The sequence below is a fragment of the Psammomys obesus genome, unplaced genomic scaffold, assembly GCF_907164565.1.
Source record: "Psammomys obesus unplaced genomic scaffold, mPsaObe1.curated_primary_1811, whole genome shotgun sequence".
Lineage (NCBI taxonomy): Eukaryota > Metazoa > Chordata > Mammalia > Rodentia > Muridae > Psammomys > Psammomys obesus.
This window is the reverse complement of record NW_026585987.1, coordinates 5,482,329-5,496,412: the sequence shown is the minus strand read 5'-3', so window position 1 is coordinate 5,496,412 and position 14,084 is coordinate 5,482,329. Positions and strand designations below refer to the sequence as shown.

The following is a 14,084-nucleotide window of genomic DNA, read 5'->3' as shown; positions in this document are numbered from 1 at the left end:
GCGGCGGCGGACGACGCGGGCTGCGGCACGCGGGCGCGCGGAGGGGGCGGCGCCGGCGGCTCCGCATGGGCGTGGTCTGGGCCGGGTTCCGGGCGAGCGGGGAGCCGCCAGCCGCCAGCCTCGAGCAGCGCGCCGCGGAGGCGGGGCCTGGGCGGGGGACGGTGGGCGGCGGAGGCACGACAAGCCTCATTGTGAGGGGCACAGTGGGCTCGCTGAGCGACACCTGCTAGCCGCCGGCCTGAAGGCAGGGTGAGGTGGCCTGGCATGGGCAGGGGGCTTAAAATAACCCTCCCGGGGCTCTGATTGTTTCGCAGAGGAGGCAACTTCAAGTAGTCGGCCGCTTAGTTTCAGCCAGAAGTTCTTGGTGGGAACGTCAGGGATCACAGTCTTTTCCATTCTCTGCAGCTACCACTTCCTAGGGTTTTTTTTTTTTTTTTTTCTCATCTTGACCAATATGCATGCTAAAAGGACAGAAATTAAGTCAGTTCTTGAACCATTTGAAGGTAGTATACCAGAAGCCAGGCTGAGGGCCCACTATGAAGAACACACCTTTAATGCCAGCACCCACCCAGGAGGCAGAGGTCAGTTTAGAGTATTTAGTTCCAGGCCACTCCTTTAATTACCCCACTCTGTGAGTTCCAGGCCGGCTTGGTCTATATAGTAAGTTAAACCCATGATCTTACCTCTGCTTTCCAAATGCTGGGCTTACTGGCCTCCACAACCAGACTAGGTTTTTTTGCACATATATTAAACACAAAATGTCCACATGATAGCAAGTCCTCTTCAGTGTCGTGAAATGTCTTATTTTAAACAACATGCAGCCTTACTAAAACAAGGCCCCCCCAAAAGATAGATTAGATTAGATAGATAGATAGATAGATAGATAGATAGATAGATAGATAGGAATATTTACAGGGCATTTCCTCTCTTGACTGTGGAGGAGAACAACCTTTTTTTTTTTTCCCTCCATGTGTGCTTTAGCTTGCAAACTCTGGAAGGCTAAATTGGCTGGCTGGGGACGGTGGTTCATGCCTGTAAATTGGGAGGCTGAGGCTGGAGGTTTGCCAGGAGTTCAAGACCAACCTTGGGTTAAAAAAAAGATCTGTCTTCTACAACTCTCCACACTCTATTCCTCTACATGGAAATACTTTATAAAAGGTAAAATATTTATATGACCTGAGTACTGAATGAAAAAAAAGAAAAGGACATGACTGCTCATAGATAGGGGAGGAGAAAGTTTATAGGAGACAAATTAGCCAAAGCCAAAGGCAAGAACATCTGGGAGAGTAACCAAATGGCTGGATTATATAGGGAAGAGCCTCTGGGGGAAGGCTGGCCCAGACCCTGGACTGGAGAGTTCTCAGTAGAGGGTTATGCCCTCTGACAAGTAGGGACTGAGGGATGCTGGCTGGGAGAACCTAGCAACCAGATCCTCTTTGATATGTAAAATAGGCACCTCTGCCATTTGTCCCATGGTTTGAGACTTAAGGATTTAACAAGTACCATGCATTACTCTTGAATCCTAACTTTCTGGATTCTATTACCTTTTCAAGATTACCTTGAGAATGCAGTCTTGGGATAGTATTTAACCAGCAGGTTTGGGCGGATCCAAGTAGTCATATTAATTACTCTGTATTACATTATGGGAGACCTGTACATCTATCCCAATCAACTGAATGCCAAAATAGTATCCTAAAGTCCATTAAAGTACATCAGTAATTTTACTTTAAGATGGAATATTTACATACACCAGGTAGCTTTACAGAAAGAGATGTGATTTGAGGAATAAAGACCTCAACAAGTTAACTCTTAATTTGAAATTATGACTGGAATAATGAAGGGGAAAAATACAACAGGAAAATTGTGAAATTAGAAATTCTACCAAAACTTCACGATGCACACACATCTAAAGTATTAAGTTCATGTCTTTCAAAACTGACTTTTTACAGTACATAATTTGTTCATAACATATATTCTTTAAAGAACATTTCCTGAGCTGTTTAACACCCTTGTTGGTATAATGTTCTTTTGGAATGTATACACCTTACCCTTGTTCATTCAAATGCTGATTTCTCTCCCCCACTCTCTGGTTTCAATCACCTGTCTCAACTTTTCGTAAACATGTCAAAATAAAACAACCAGACACAATTTTGAGTAATAGAAAGGAGGAGAGAGAGGAGCAGAAGCTGGGAGAGCAGAAGCCGAAGGAGAGGTCTTGGAACAAGGTGGAAAAATGAACCAGATCTAAGATACCACTAAAAGCAAGTATAATGTGGAAAATCTAAATGGTAGGAAACTATGCGGGCTTGGAGGTTTAGGATGGAGCAACTTTTGCCCAGCAGTGTGTTCTAGGTTAACTAAATAAATCATAGTCTCTGTATGATGATTGGGTTAAACAGCTGTTTAGGATTAACTGCAGCTTTACTAAAAGAAATATATCAATAGTAAATACTAAAAATTTAATACAACAAATGGCGCCCAACGTGGGGCTTTACTAAAAGATAATAGTAAAAATTAAGTGCCAAATACAACACACCCTAGTCTCATTTTCATTCAACTGCCTAAATAACCAATGGCCATTTAGTCTTTTGTATTTAACCAGCTATGACCGTGAGAAACCAGCCAGAAAAGTACTTCAGGTGAACCTCTGACCTGAATCACATAATTTAAATGACTTCAAGGAGTCTTATTTAAACTATCTCAGGAAAAGTAGTACCATTTAAAACACAATTCAACTGAATGTAGGTCTTCTGCAAGAGCAACCAGTGCTCTTAACCTCAAGCTATCTCTCCAGTCCCTACATAGGTTTCAAGTGAGTTTGTGCTGGTTGAGGAAGATTGCCCTGTGGTCATGCCTATGGATATTTTAATTGCTAACTGATGTAGGATATGTCCCCTGTAGGCGGTGCCATCAGGGGATGGTTGGTAGGAAGGTGGTTGCTAGGCAGGTGGTTGGTAGGAAAAGCAGCTGAGCAAACTAGAAGCAAGCCAGTAATCTGTGTTCTTACTGGATCTCTGCTTCAGCTCCTGAGTTCAGATTGTGACCTTAGTCCCTGCCTTTATTTCCCTCAGTGTTGAACCTGGAACTGTTTGGTCAGGATGTTTATCACAGCAACAAGAAGCAATTGAGGACAAAACCCCCATAAACTAAGGAGCTGAAGAGATGGCTCAGAGGTTATGTAGCACTGGCTGTTCTTCCAGAGGTCATAAGTTCAATTCCCAGCAACCACATGTTGGCTCAAACCACCTATAATGAGATCAGGTGTCCTCTTCTGGCATATATAGGTATATATGCAGACAACATTGTATACATTACATAATAAATAAATCTAAAAAACCAAAAATACATAAACTAGGGATTATATCTATTTAGAAGTAACACCCTACCACAGAAACATTAGTCCAATCCTCCCACCCCACACAATCCTAATCTCCCCTAAAAATATTGTTTTTTTTTTTTTTTTTCAACTGGCATTCGCATTGGCAAGAGCACAATATAAATGTTCTGTCAGGCTAGGTACAATTTTGGACCTTACCAAATATCAGAAAACCTTATTGCTTACAACCTTTGACCAGAGTTTTAACCCCAAGTGTTGTACAGGAGATTTCTGTACAGAAACATTTACCCTAGGCACCACACTAGAAAAACAAAAACTGAAATAGCTTTGAAGGTGTAAAATAGCTATGGCAGACACTTGCTGTCCAGTTAGTAAGCATGCTGCAGCAGTGGGGAAACACCCAGTGTTAAGGGATGACAAACCATCTGATATCTAACATTACATATGTGTGCGTGATCGATATATATATATATATATATATATGCAGGTATCTCCTGTTTATCTCAACCACCTATCCCCATCATCATTGGAGGGTCAAGCTGTTGCCTTCCCTGTTGCTACTTCTCTCCAGATGCTCAAGTTATTGTCCACGCTCACGTTTTGCCCACATATTCACAGGAGGAAAAGCCTCCAGTATTCTCATACCCTAACTGGTCTTTTTCTTTCCCTACTTCTAAGTAAATAATCTATACTAATTGCTTCTAAGGTAAATTTGTAAAATTTTAATAAAAAATTAAATTTGTAAAATTGCTTAGTTATTTGTTGGCTTTTATCCATGACTCTCCCCCACCCCAGGCCCCGAGACAGGGTTTCCTAACGAAGACTCAAGCTGGTCTACACAGGTCCACCTGCCTCTGCCTCCTAAGTGCTAGGATTAATGATGTGGGCCACCATGCCCAACTAGTTTAGTTGGTTTTTAAAACCTGAAAAAAGTGATCACAAGGCTTCATGAACTAGTGACCCCAGCAGAGAAACCTCAGTAAAATGACCTTTTACCTGCACCTGCCATCCACAAATTGCTCTCCAAAGTGCCTAACACCTTTGTAAGTAAGGAAGACCCAAGTCTGTTTGAATTTCAGGTTGACCAAACTAAAATTCTAACCAAAGAGTGCAGGCGAACTGTAACTGTTAAACATTCCTAACACTAAGTGGGCTCCGGAAAGAACAGAGAATTGCTGCTGAGTTTTGACAATGCTTTATTTAGAAAAAGACCAACACTGAGTTAAGATTTTAGTTTTTTAAAATGGCACCCTAATTAGACATAGCTAGTTCTGTATACTGAAAGTATTTACACATGGAGTACAAAATAAATATACAGTAACTAAAAGACAGTTGTCCAGTGATTCACTTTGCACTCCCTCTGCTCATCTTCTGCTGCAGCTTCCGATGCCTTTTGTAAATCCTTCTCTTTCTTGCTGTTAGATCAACTTTGGGCTCTGGTTTCACCCACTGTATTTCCACTGGTTTTTCCTCTGCTGGTATGACAAAGACATCTTCAGTGGGATCATGTGGGAGAATAGTCTTTGGTTCTTTCTTCCTCAGTTTCTGAACATCTTTGACTTGCTGTTTCTCTCTGTACTTTGCAGCTGTGATGGACCTTATGACACGCCGATGCTAGACACAAAAGAATAGATGCTTTTGAATAAGGCATTCTCTTATGTCCCTTCGCCCAAAAGTGCAAAATAGAAACAAACTAGTCATTTGCAGATATGTAGGTAGCAAAACAAATTCAGTCATACAGGTGGTAAAGCAGTAATTACAAAATTATTTTGGCTAAAGAGTTGTAGTATCACAGACAGAAATAAAACAAAACAAAGCTTACCATGTTTGGAGACTGGTAATGAGGATTTTCATATAAAGTTGGTCCTCCAAAGCTCCCCTGAAAAATCTTTATGAGATTTAATACGAAACGAGGTCCTATTTCCACTAGAGCAGCATCTTCTTCTATAATCTTCAATAAAAAAGAAATATTTCTTCTGGTTTGGCTATAATATTACCAAAAGGTAAAATAGCCACAACTTCATGACAAATGTGCTCTAAGAATTGATAAACCAAGCATAGCATACTTTTAATCTCAGCAGTGGAGAAGCAGAGGCAGGTGGATCTACGCCTCATCTACATACTGAGTTCCAGGCCAGCCAGAGCTGCAAGAGGGACTTGTCTCAAACAAAACCCCCAAAAAACCAGAATTAATAATTTTCAAACTAAGATATGGTAAGAACTTGGAAAATGGCAAATCACAATACTTCTTAAAACCGGTTACTAGCTAAAGGACGTTATACAGAAAACATGTTTATTTTCCAGTGTTCGTGTGTGGGGGGGTTTATACATTTACTGGTGTATATGTGCATGCATGAAGGCCAGATATCAACAAGTGTTGCTCCTCAGAGGCCACCCATGTGTTGCTTTGTTTACATTCATTTATATTGTATGTATGTTTCGTGGCACACATGCAGAAGCCAGAGAACAACTGACAGGAGCTAGTTCTTTCCTTTCTACCACATGTGTCACAGGAGTCACAGGAATCAAACTTAGGTTGCCAGGCTTAGTAATGAGCATTTACCAGCTGAGCCATCTCACCAGCCCCACTTTGCTTTATGAGATGGCCTGTCACTGGTACCTGGAACTTGCAGAATAAACTAGGCTGGCCAGCCAACAAGCCACAGGGGGCTACCTGCCTCTACTTCTCCAGATCTAGGATTATAATAATGTGGCACTTATGCCTGTCTTCAGGCTTACTTTACCCCTCAGTGTTTTGTTGTTGTTGTTTTTTTTTTAAACCTTGAAATCTGAATTTGTTTCATATCTTGAGTCTCACAAACCCTAACATTCTTTTTGTTTATCTGTTGAGATAGGGTCTCTACATAGCCCAGGCTGGCTTGGAACTCACTATGTGGAACAGGCTGGTCCTGAACTTATAGGGATTTGCCTGAGATTAACAATTTAATAGATCTACTCTCCAAAGTCAGGACATTTAACTGATACTGTAAGAAATCTTCTACAAACGTGTACACAGGAGGACCGTATTCATCACCTGCAGCTGCATGAAATTTTGTATTATTCCAAATTCCTGCTTAGAGATTTCTGAAATCCCCACTTCTGAATGAGTCATGCTATGACTCACCTAAAAGCTGTTACTATAGCAATTATGTTTTCCTAAGTCTTAACAGCCTCCTACCCTCTACCTGCTATATTCTAACCTTTCAGGAAGAGAAACAATGAACTGCCCTAACAGGCCTCAGGAAAGGCTGGAAGCCAATCAGCTCAGATTTGCAGTCTATTTTCTTTTTTCAAGTGAGTATAGCGGCTTGTGAAAAATGTATGTCACATCACTGACCACTATAAAAATACGCAGAGATCACTTCGGGTATGTGGTAGCGGACAACCATTTGCCATACAGATTCAAAGGAGAAATGGACTTATTTAAAACAAAACAAAAGTACATTATTTGCATTGTCAGTAATGCTTCATATTCCAATATATTTAAAACATAAATGTAAAGGGATGTTAACTCAGAACATGGCTGTTCTGTCAAGAGATCACATCCAAAGATCTTCTAGGTCTGTGTGATACAGCTGGAATACAAAAACATGCCTTTAATCCAGGAGAAGCAAGCAGATCTGCGTTCAAGGCCAGCCTGGTATAGAGCAAGTTTCAGCTCAAGAAAAGCTTAGCTCCAGGAGTGGTGGTGCACACCTTTAATCCCAAACAAGGAGGTAACGTTATCTTGTAGAAGGAAGTGTACACCCATGTTTCAGGGTGATGTCTGATTTAGTGGCAGAAAAGTGACAAATCAGACAAAGAATTGACAAAATAGGATACACCCAACCTCACTGGATGAGAGTGGAGAAGGAAGCTACTTAAGAGGCAATGCAGAAAAAGAAGCCTGGTTATTACCCAGACAGTAATAGAGAGACACGATGCAGAGAGAAAACTCAGGTGAAGAATAGAGTGAGCCAGAGAATGTTAAGGAGCAGGAAATTAGAGCAGATGGCTAGAGTTAGTTTGAGGCCAAGCAGAGCAATTCAGAGGCTGAGAGAAAAGCAGGATTGAGTAAGTCAGCTGGGAGAGGTGTTTGAGCCAGAACAGCTCAGTTGAACCAGTCAGCTATGAGCACAATAAGAAAGGGTGAGCTTATCAAGCAGTAAGTCTCAGAGACGGAAAACATTCTAGGCCTAGTTTGGATTATACGGAGGCTAGAAGCTTCTAGGCCTAGGCCTAGGCCAAGACAACAACTGAACCAGGAGAGTAAAACTTCCTTTTACACATGAAAAGAATAGTAAAGCTAACCTGAAAGTTCCGAAACCATATCCTGTTATCCAGAATGGTGAATGTAAACACGTGGTCCACAAATGGCTGGCTCTTGGGATGATACCGTGGTGTACTAAAGATCTTGCAAAAAAATAAGTCTGTTAGTGTTTTTATTCAGGGCAGTGCGTGCTTTGATGTCTAAGTTAACAAGCAAGTTCAAAGGAAGACATTCGTCCATTATACATTCCTAAAAATACTTTCTAGAAAAGGTATTTACCTGAATTAAGAGTTCTTTTAACAAAGCATAATGTGGTAATTCATCAAAAGCCTATAAATAAAAATACAAACACATTACATGAAATTAAGAGTACCTTCTTTAAAACTTTCTTATATTAACTAAATATATAAAAAAAACTTTATCTACTAAAAATCAACCACTCAGAGTAAGAAAATTAGATCACACACTGAATGAGAAACTTACAGGGTCGAAAGACAAAAGAGGACGAGAACCCTTCAGGCAGTTTCCAGTCATCTTTAGTTCAGCCAGGGTATGAACTAAAAGAATTGTAATCAAAAAGTTAAAATTTTTGACACAAATATCCCCAAACATTTCTAAAGTTTTCATTAAAAAATGTTAAGTCAAACTTACTGTTTTGAACCAAGAATTTGGCAGATGGCCCTTGAGGTGAATTTGAAAGCCTGAAATATATGAGGGAAGCTTTTCAAACAGATTAGAATGCACAATGCAGCAGGTCTTAAAAGTACGTCTACAGTGTAAGATGGGATGTCTATAAGATGTAAAAGGCCATAATGTAGGAAAACCCATGTCTGTAATATTCACTTTAAATGTTCTTTAGGGACTTCAAATACTCTGCAATCAAAGGGCTTACTCTATTCCTCCCTTTTTACATAAAAAAATATGATCCTGTTATAGAAGATGTAAAAAGAATAAATCCACTTAAACAGGCTCCACTCAATTCTATTAATATATTCTTACCACATATAGAGATCCTGTTTTTTCTTAGCTTCAAAGTAGATACACTTGTTGCAGTTTTTCATTTCACAGACCTAAAAAAAAAAAAAAAAAAAAAAGTAGTAAATAAGCAGGGTTTCTCCAAAAAGATTTAGGCAAGGCCACTGAAAACAACCTGCGTATATTTATCCACAGAATGTTATTTCCTCTCTGGCATTCTATCAAGGTAAACTTGATCTTCTATGCACCTCTTTGGTAGAAGTATCCACTCAAATCTCTTTAGTCTATGGTACAAAGTATTTTGTTTACTGGCAGGATATCACTCAGCCTAGGCTGGCCTTATCCTGATACTCTGCCACTTCCCAAGTGTTGGATTACAGACCCCAATGGGCTAATATTTAGAGCAACTGGTGTCCTTGCTGTTACTGAAGATCTCCTCTGACCATAGTCCTATATACAACCTATAATGACTGGAAATACTACACTAGGCATAAAATATAGGATAATAAAACTATCACAAAATATAGCCCTAAGAAAACCAAAGATATCCTGATATCCTTTATTTTAATCATCAGCTTTTTAGGTTTTTCTTTTCTTTAATTCTATAAAATTTAAAATTTTATTTACACAGCCTGTCATGAATTAAGGGATAAGAAGAAAAAGTAAATAAAAAATATTTCAAAATAACTTAATCAATATCTTTATTTATATATTTATTTATTTATTTTGTTTTTCGAGATAGGGTTTCTCTGTGTAGCCCTGGCTGTCCTGGACTCACTTTGTGGACTGGCTGGCCTCAAACTCATAGACATCAGCTGCCTCTGCCTCCCAGAGTTCTGGAATTACAGATGTGTGCCACCATACCAGGCTTTAATCAATATCTTAAAAGATCTGTTTTGTTTTGTTTTTCTCTGTGTATTCCTAGCTGTCCTGGAATTGCTCTGTAGACCAGGGTGGACTCAAATTCAAAAGATCTACATGCCTCTGCCTCAGCAGTACTGGGATTAAAGGCAAGCAAAACCATGCCTAGCAACATGGTAAAGATTTAAAAACCATCCTTAAGAAACACAAAAGCATCCTAAGAATAAACTCCTATGTTATAGTACACTCAAAGTACTTAAGATGTGAAACTTGTCAAGTTCATTTTCCTTTTTTTGTTTCTGTTATCTGTTTTTGTTGCTGTTTGTATTTTTTATTTTTAAAATATTTTTTGGGCCTTTGCACTTGCCTTCTCTCTACTGGAATGCTCTTCCATAGTTTTCTTTTTAAGTTTACACTTAAAACTGTTTAGAAAACTTTGCTTTGAAACCCAAGCTTAGCATCTTCAACAGTACTTTGAAATTTTAACTGTTACCAGCATTTAGTACCTGGAGAACAAATTTTCCCTGCACATATAATAATGACACAGTAAAGTACTTTTTTGCAACATGGGTTTTCTATACATTGCTAACATTTCGAAATTGTTTTATATACATTAGTTAACAATTCTTTTGAGTACCTACTATAAGTTTCACATAATTCTAGATAGCATGGAAGAAAATAACTGACAAATTAGTGAAATAAAATTTGAATTATTCACAAAATGATTTTTAAAATTTATTTATTATATATACAATGTTCTGCCTGCATGTCAGAACAGGGCACCAGATTTCATTATAGATGGTTGAGAGGTACCATGTGGTTGCTGGGATTGAACTCATGACCTCTGGAAGAGCAGCCAGTGCTCTCGGCCTGAGCCATCTCTCCAGCCCCCACAAAATTATTTTTACAAGTCACTAAATAACCTTTGTTAAATGAGTCATCTTTAGAGTTGATAAAATATTTGTAATTACCTCATTTATCACAAATAATTTATCTTTACGATCCATTTTAGTATCTGTAAAAAAAAAGAGAGAAAGCAAGTATTTAGATTTCAAGACTACTTGACTTTGAGTACATTTGCTATCTAGACGATTATTTTTACAGTAAATATTTTTAAGACTGATTAGAACTAAAAACATTCCATCTCTTCATTCCTTTTAAACATAAACTAAACAAATCACAGGCAGATAGCACAGTGCATTCTTGCCACTGTATTGGAGACTGGAACCCAGGGAAAACACAGCCAGGCAAGCACTCTGCCTAGCCCTCCTTACTTCCATGTCGCCTGGCTCAAAACTTAAACTTTTTTTTTTTTTTTTTTTTTTAAATTTTTTAAGATTGGGTTTCATATAGTTCAAGCTAACTTCAAAGTACCTATGTAAATTTAGGATGACTTTCAATTCTTCAATCTCCGCATCACTGAGATTCCTCTGCACCACTATGCGCAGCTTTTAAAACTAAAACAAGACTATACAGACCAAGATGGCCTTGAACTCAAGAGAACAGCCTCCCAAATGCTGGGGCTAAAGGTGTGTGCCACCACAACTGACCAAAACTTAAACACCTCAGGAAACAGCTACACACAGCCATGACAAATGTCAATCTTAAAAGCAGCCACTTTTCGCTAGCCTGTAAGGCAGAATACTGTTAAGCCACGGGTGGCGGCACATACTTAGGTAGTCCTAATACTAGGCTGAAGCAAGCAGATCTTTATGAGTTCAAGGTCAGGCTAACCAAGGCTACATAGCAAAACCTTGTCTCAAAAAGAAAGATAGAAAAAGTAAGTTTTTAAATGTTCAGAAAGCAATACTTGCCAGTCCTTACTCAAGATCTTACCCTTCTTCTGATCATAGGAAGCCACTGTAATTAAAGCATCCTTAGACTTTTAGAAAACACTTCTATATTTACATGTTTTAAAAAGTAAAGGAAATGTGAACTTTTGTCAATAATTTATTACAAAACGTTAAATTTCCTTAAAAATGTGGTACTTGAAAGAATGAACGTTTGAAATGCTATGTGTGTGTGTTCATCATTCCAGGGGTCAACCTCGGGTGTTTTTCCTCAGGTGCAGCTCACCTTGTTTTTGAGACAGAGTCCCTAAACTGTCCTAGAGCTTGCCCAACTAGGACAGCATGCCCACAGCACACCACCACACCCAGCTCCTTTACCACAGTTCTGGGAACTAAACTCAGGTCCTCTACTTCACTGATTGATTGGGCCTCACTTTCAATCCTTGTACTTTCTTTACCTGACAAGGCTTCACAAACAAGAAATATGTAAATTAGGCAAGTCTCTACATACAGATATTAAAGTACCTGCTTTAGAATGAGGCATCAACATTCTTAAGTCTTGCATTAAGTGTCTTGTTCTGAAATTTATTCCTCTGGAAGAAAAGATGAGGATCCGCTCCTTATTCTTCCATTTGCCCTAAAGGGGGAAAAAGTTAGGAGATTTTAACATCCTCTGCTGGTGTTTTTGAGACTTTTTTAAAGTTTCCAGAACTAGGTATGGTAGTGTACTTTGTACCCCAGCTGGTGAGGCTGAAGCAGGAGGATAACTTGAACCCTGGAATTTAAGGCTATCCTGGGAACATAGTGAACCATCTAAAACAAAGAAACATTGAAGCAAACCACCTTCCAACACCCCTCACTACCATAAGAATTCTTAGCACCCTTTCATTTTTTAAATTTTTATTCTCTCCATTAAAGTCCACTATGCTTATTTCCAGTTTTGACTATGTGCAAAAAAGTAAATCTCTCTAGCCCTACTAACACATGTATTAGAATAATGCTTCAAATTCAACTACATAATATTAAGCTTTACCATACTTAAATCTGGCAAATCTCCTTATCAATATTCTTTCTTCTCTCTTCCTTCCATCTTTCTGCCATTATTTCAGCTCCTAGGACTCTTAATATCCCATTTGCCCTTAGTCTCTTATATAGACATCATAGGCACTACTAACTACTATTGGAACCTCTTTACAGCAATTTGTAAATCTTACACACTCTCCTTACTTAAACCTCTAACCTGATTATCAGCTGCAAAGATCTTGAACGCCTGGCTTTCCCAGACAGAATCACTTCCGACAGTTATCCAACTAGCACCAATTTAATCTTTTAAAAGCACTGTCCAAGTTAGGATTTTACCCTCAGGGGTTTCCAAAGTTCAAAATGACATATACACTCTTTGGTTGGATTCTAAAATACATTTCCACTGTTTACAACACCAGTGTCCAATATTGGCCCTGAACAAACTCAGCCAACTAGACCCTACCTTTTAGATTGTGTCCATCTCCCCACTTAATGCCTTTTTTTCATTCTCTCTTTGAATATCAAAACTGAACCCTTTCTTTGAAATCCAGCTCAAAAGCTAAGTAAGTCTTCAAGTTTCCTTACCATCCTAAAAGTAATCTTTATCTCCTGAATTCCAACTAACTTTCAGAGTGTGATTCAGACTGCAGATCCCAACATGTCTCTGCTCAGCTACTAGAGGTGGGGAGGAGGGCACTAACATTTATTGAAAACCTATATGGCCATCTTCTTTTTTGTCCCCCAAGAGTTACTTCTATCCTTTCAGAAACGAGTATAAGATTTAAATGTTAATTAAAACTGGGCTACAATTTACACTCACCTTTCACATTTCCTTTCTACTTACTAAGTACCAGAGTACTACAGTAAGCATAGGGGACAATTATTAACAAGTCTAAGGCAAAATTCCTTCCATTAATACACCTTAAGGAGTTTTCAGATGACTGAAAGTAACTCTTAACAAGAACCTAGCTGTCTTTTGAATAAACACGAAATTTTCTATAAAGCTCTTTCTAAATTCCAGTATTGCTGGAAGAAGTCCTGATCATCATCTCCAAAATGCCAAGGCCAGGGAAGCTCACCTTGGTATAGTGCGTTGAATTGTTGAACATGGATAAAGCTAATGGTCTAGTCTAGTTATATTATTATATAAGTATTATCCTTTGAATTAAAGGTCCAGCCAAACAAGTTAGGAGTCACAGGACAGTAACGTTAAAGGCTTGGCAAACGAACTTCGGTATTCCTTTGGATACCGGCCGACATAGCAGATATGGAAGGAATATTATAAATACCTCCAAAACAAAAGGAAAAGCAAAAGCACGACCCTGGGAAGGCTGGAGAAGAGTAACTGAAAGACAGCATACTATAACCAAATACTCCGTTAAATCACCTCCCTGTGAGCTGGGTAAGGGTTTAGGGATCGCTGTCTCCACGAAGGAGGCCACCTACACGAAAATTAAACGTATATATTGCCCAGTCCAATCCAGGGGACCCCTAAACTCATGATCTAGTAAAGCTTTGGCTGTAATCACTTAGGTAGCCCAAAGGCGAGTTACGAAGCCGACCCTAACTCCTGGATCTGAGCCTTTTACCTTGCAAACGGGTCCTGGAATACGATCTCTATCTTCTTCCTCCACTTCTTTCGCCACAGTTGCTGGCTGCCCAGCAACTTTCTGGCTCCTTTTCGGCTTCTTTGCCTGGACCTCCAAAGCACCATGCCGCTTCCTTTTGGTCGCCGCCATCTTGCCTGGACGCGTTAGCTAAGTCCGCACTTCCGGTTCTGCCGCTCGCTCCTCCTTCCGATCTCTATGGTAGCACGCGCTGGGTACTGGATTAGTCATCCAGCTCCGAG

General features: G+C 39.4%; 2 protein-coding genes across 2 annotated transcripts in view; both read right to left on the bottom strand.

Moving 5' to 3' along the window:
- The window catches only part of Dnajc21 (DnaJ heat shock protein family (Hsp40) member C21), a 21,699-nt gene extending 21,433 nt beyond the window's left edge, over positions 1-266 (bottom strand). The window contains exon 1 of the mRNA XM_055601064.1: positions 30-266. Coding sequence (XP_055457039.1) covers positions 30-266 — 237 coding nt within the window. The remainder of the gene's footprint in view (positions 1-29) is intronic.
- A 4,250-nt stretch (positions 267-4,516) lies between these two features.
- Brix1 (biogenesis of ribosomes BRX1) lies at positions 4,517-13,991 on the bottom strand. The gene is made up of 10 exons (XM_055601028.1): positions 13,825-13,991; positions 11,738-11,849; positions 10,394-10,437; positions 8,586-8,656; positions 8,238-8,287; positions 8,070-8,143; positions 7,866-7,916; positions 7,628-7,729; positions 5,160-5,288; positions 4,517-4,951 (listed from the first exon to the last, which is right to left on the bottom strand). Exons 1-10 carry the CDS (start codon positions 13,972-13,974, stop codon positions 4,682-4,684), a joined length of 1,053 nt encoding a protein of 350 aa, XP_055457003.1. The 5' UTR covers positions 13,975-13,991; the 3' UTR covers positions 4,517-4,681.
- Positions 13,992-14,084: the final 93 nt, after the last annotated feature.

What these genes read in the sequence shown, in the direction of transcription:
- Brix1 (XM_055601028.1), bottom strand. Translation starts at nt 13,974, where the DNA reads ATGGCGGCGACCAAAAGGAAGCGGCATGGTGCTTTGGAGGTCCAGGCA. An exon ending in CAAATTCTTGGTTCAAAACA is followed by an intron (nt 8,144 to 8,237) that starts GTAAGTTTGACT and finishes CAATTCTTTTAG; the next exon opens with TTCATACCCTGGCTGAACTA. An exon ending in TAAAAGAACTCTTAATTCAG is followed by an intron (nt 7,730 to 7,865) that starts GTAAATACCTTT and finishes TTTTTTTGCAAG; the next exon opens with ATCTTTAGTACACCACGGTA.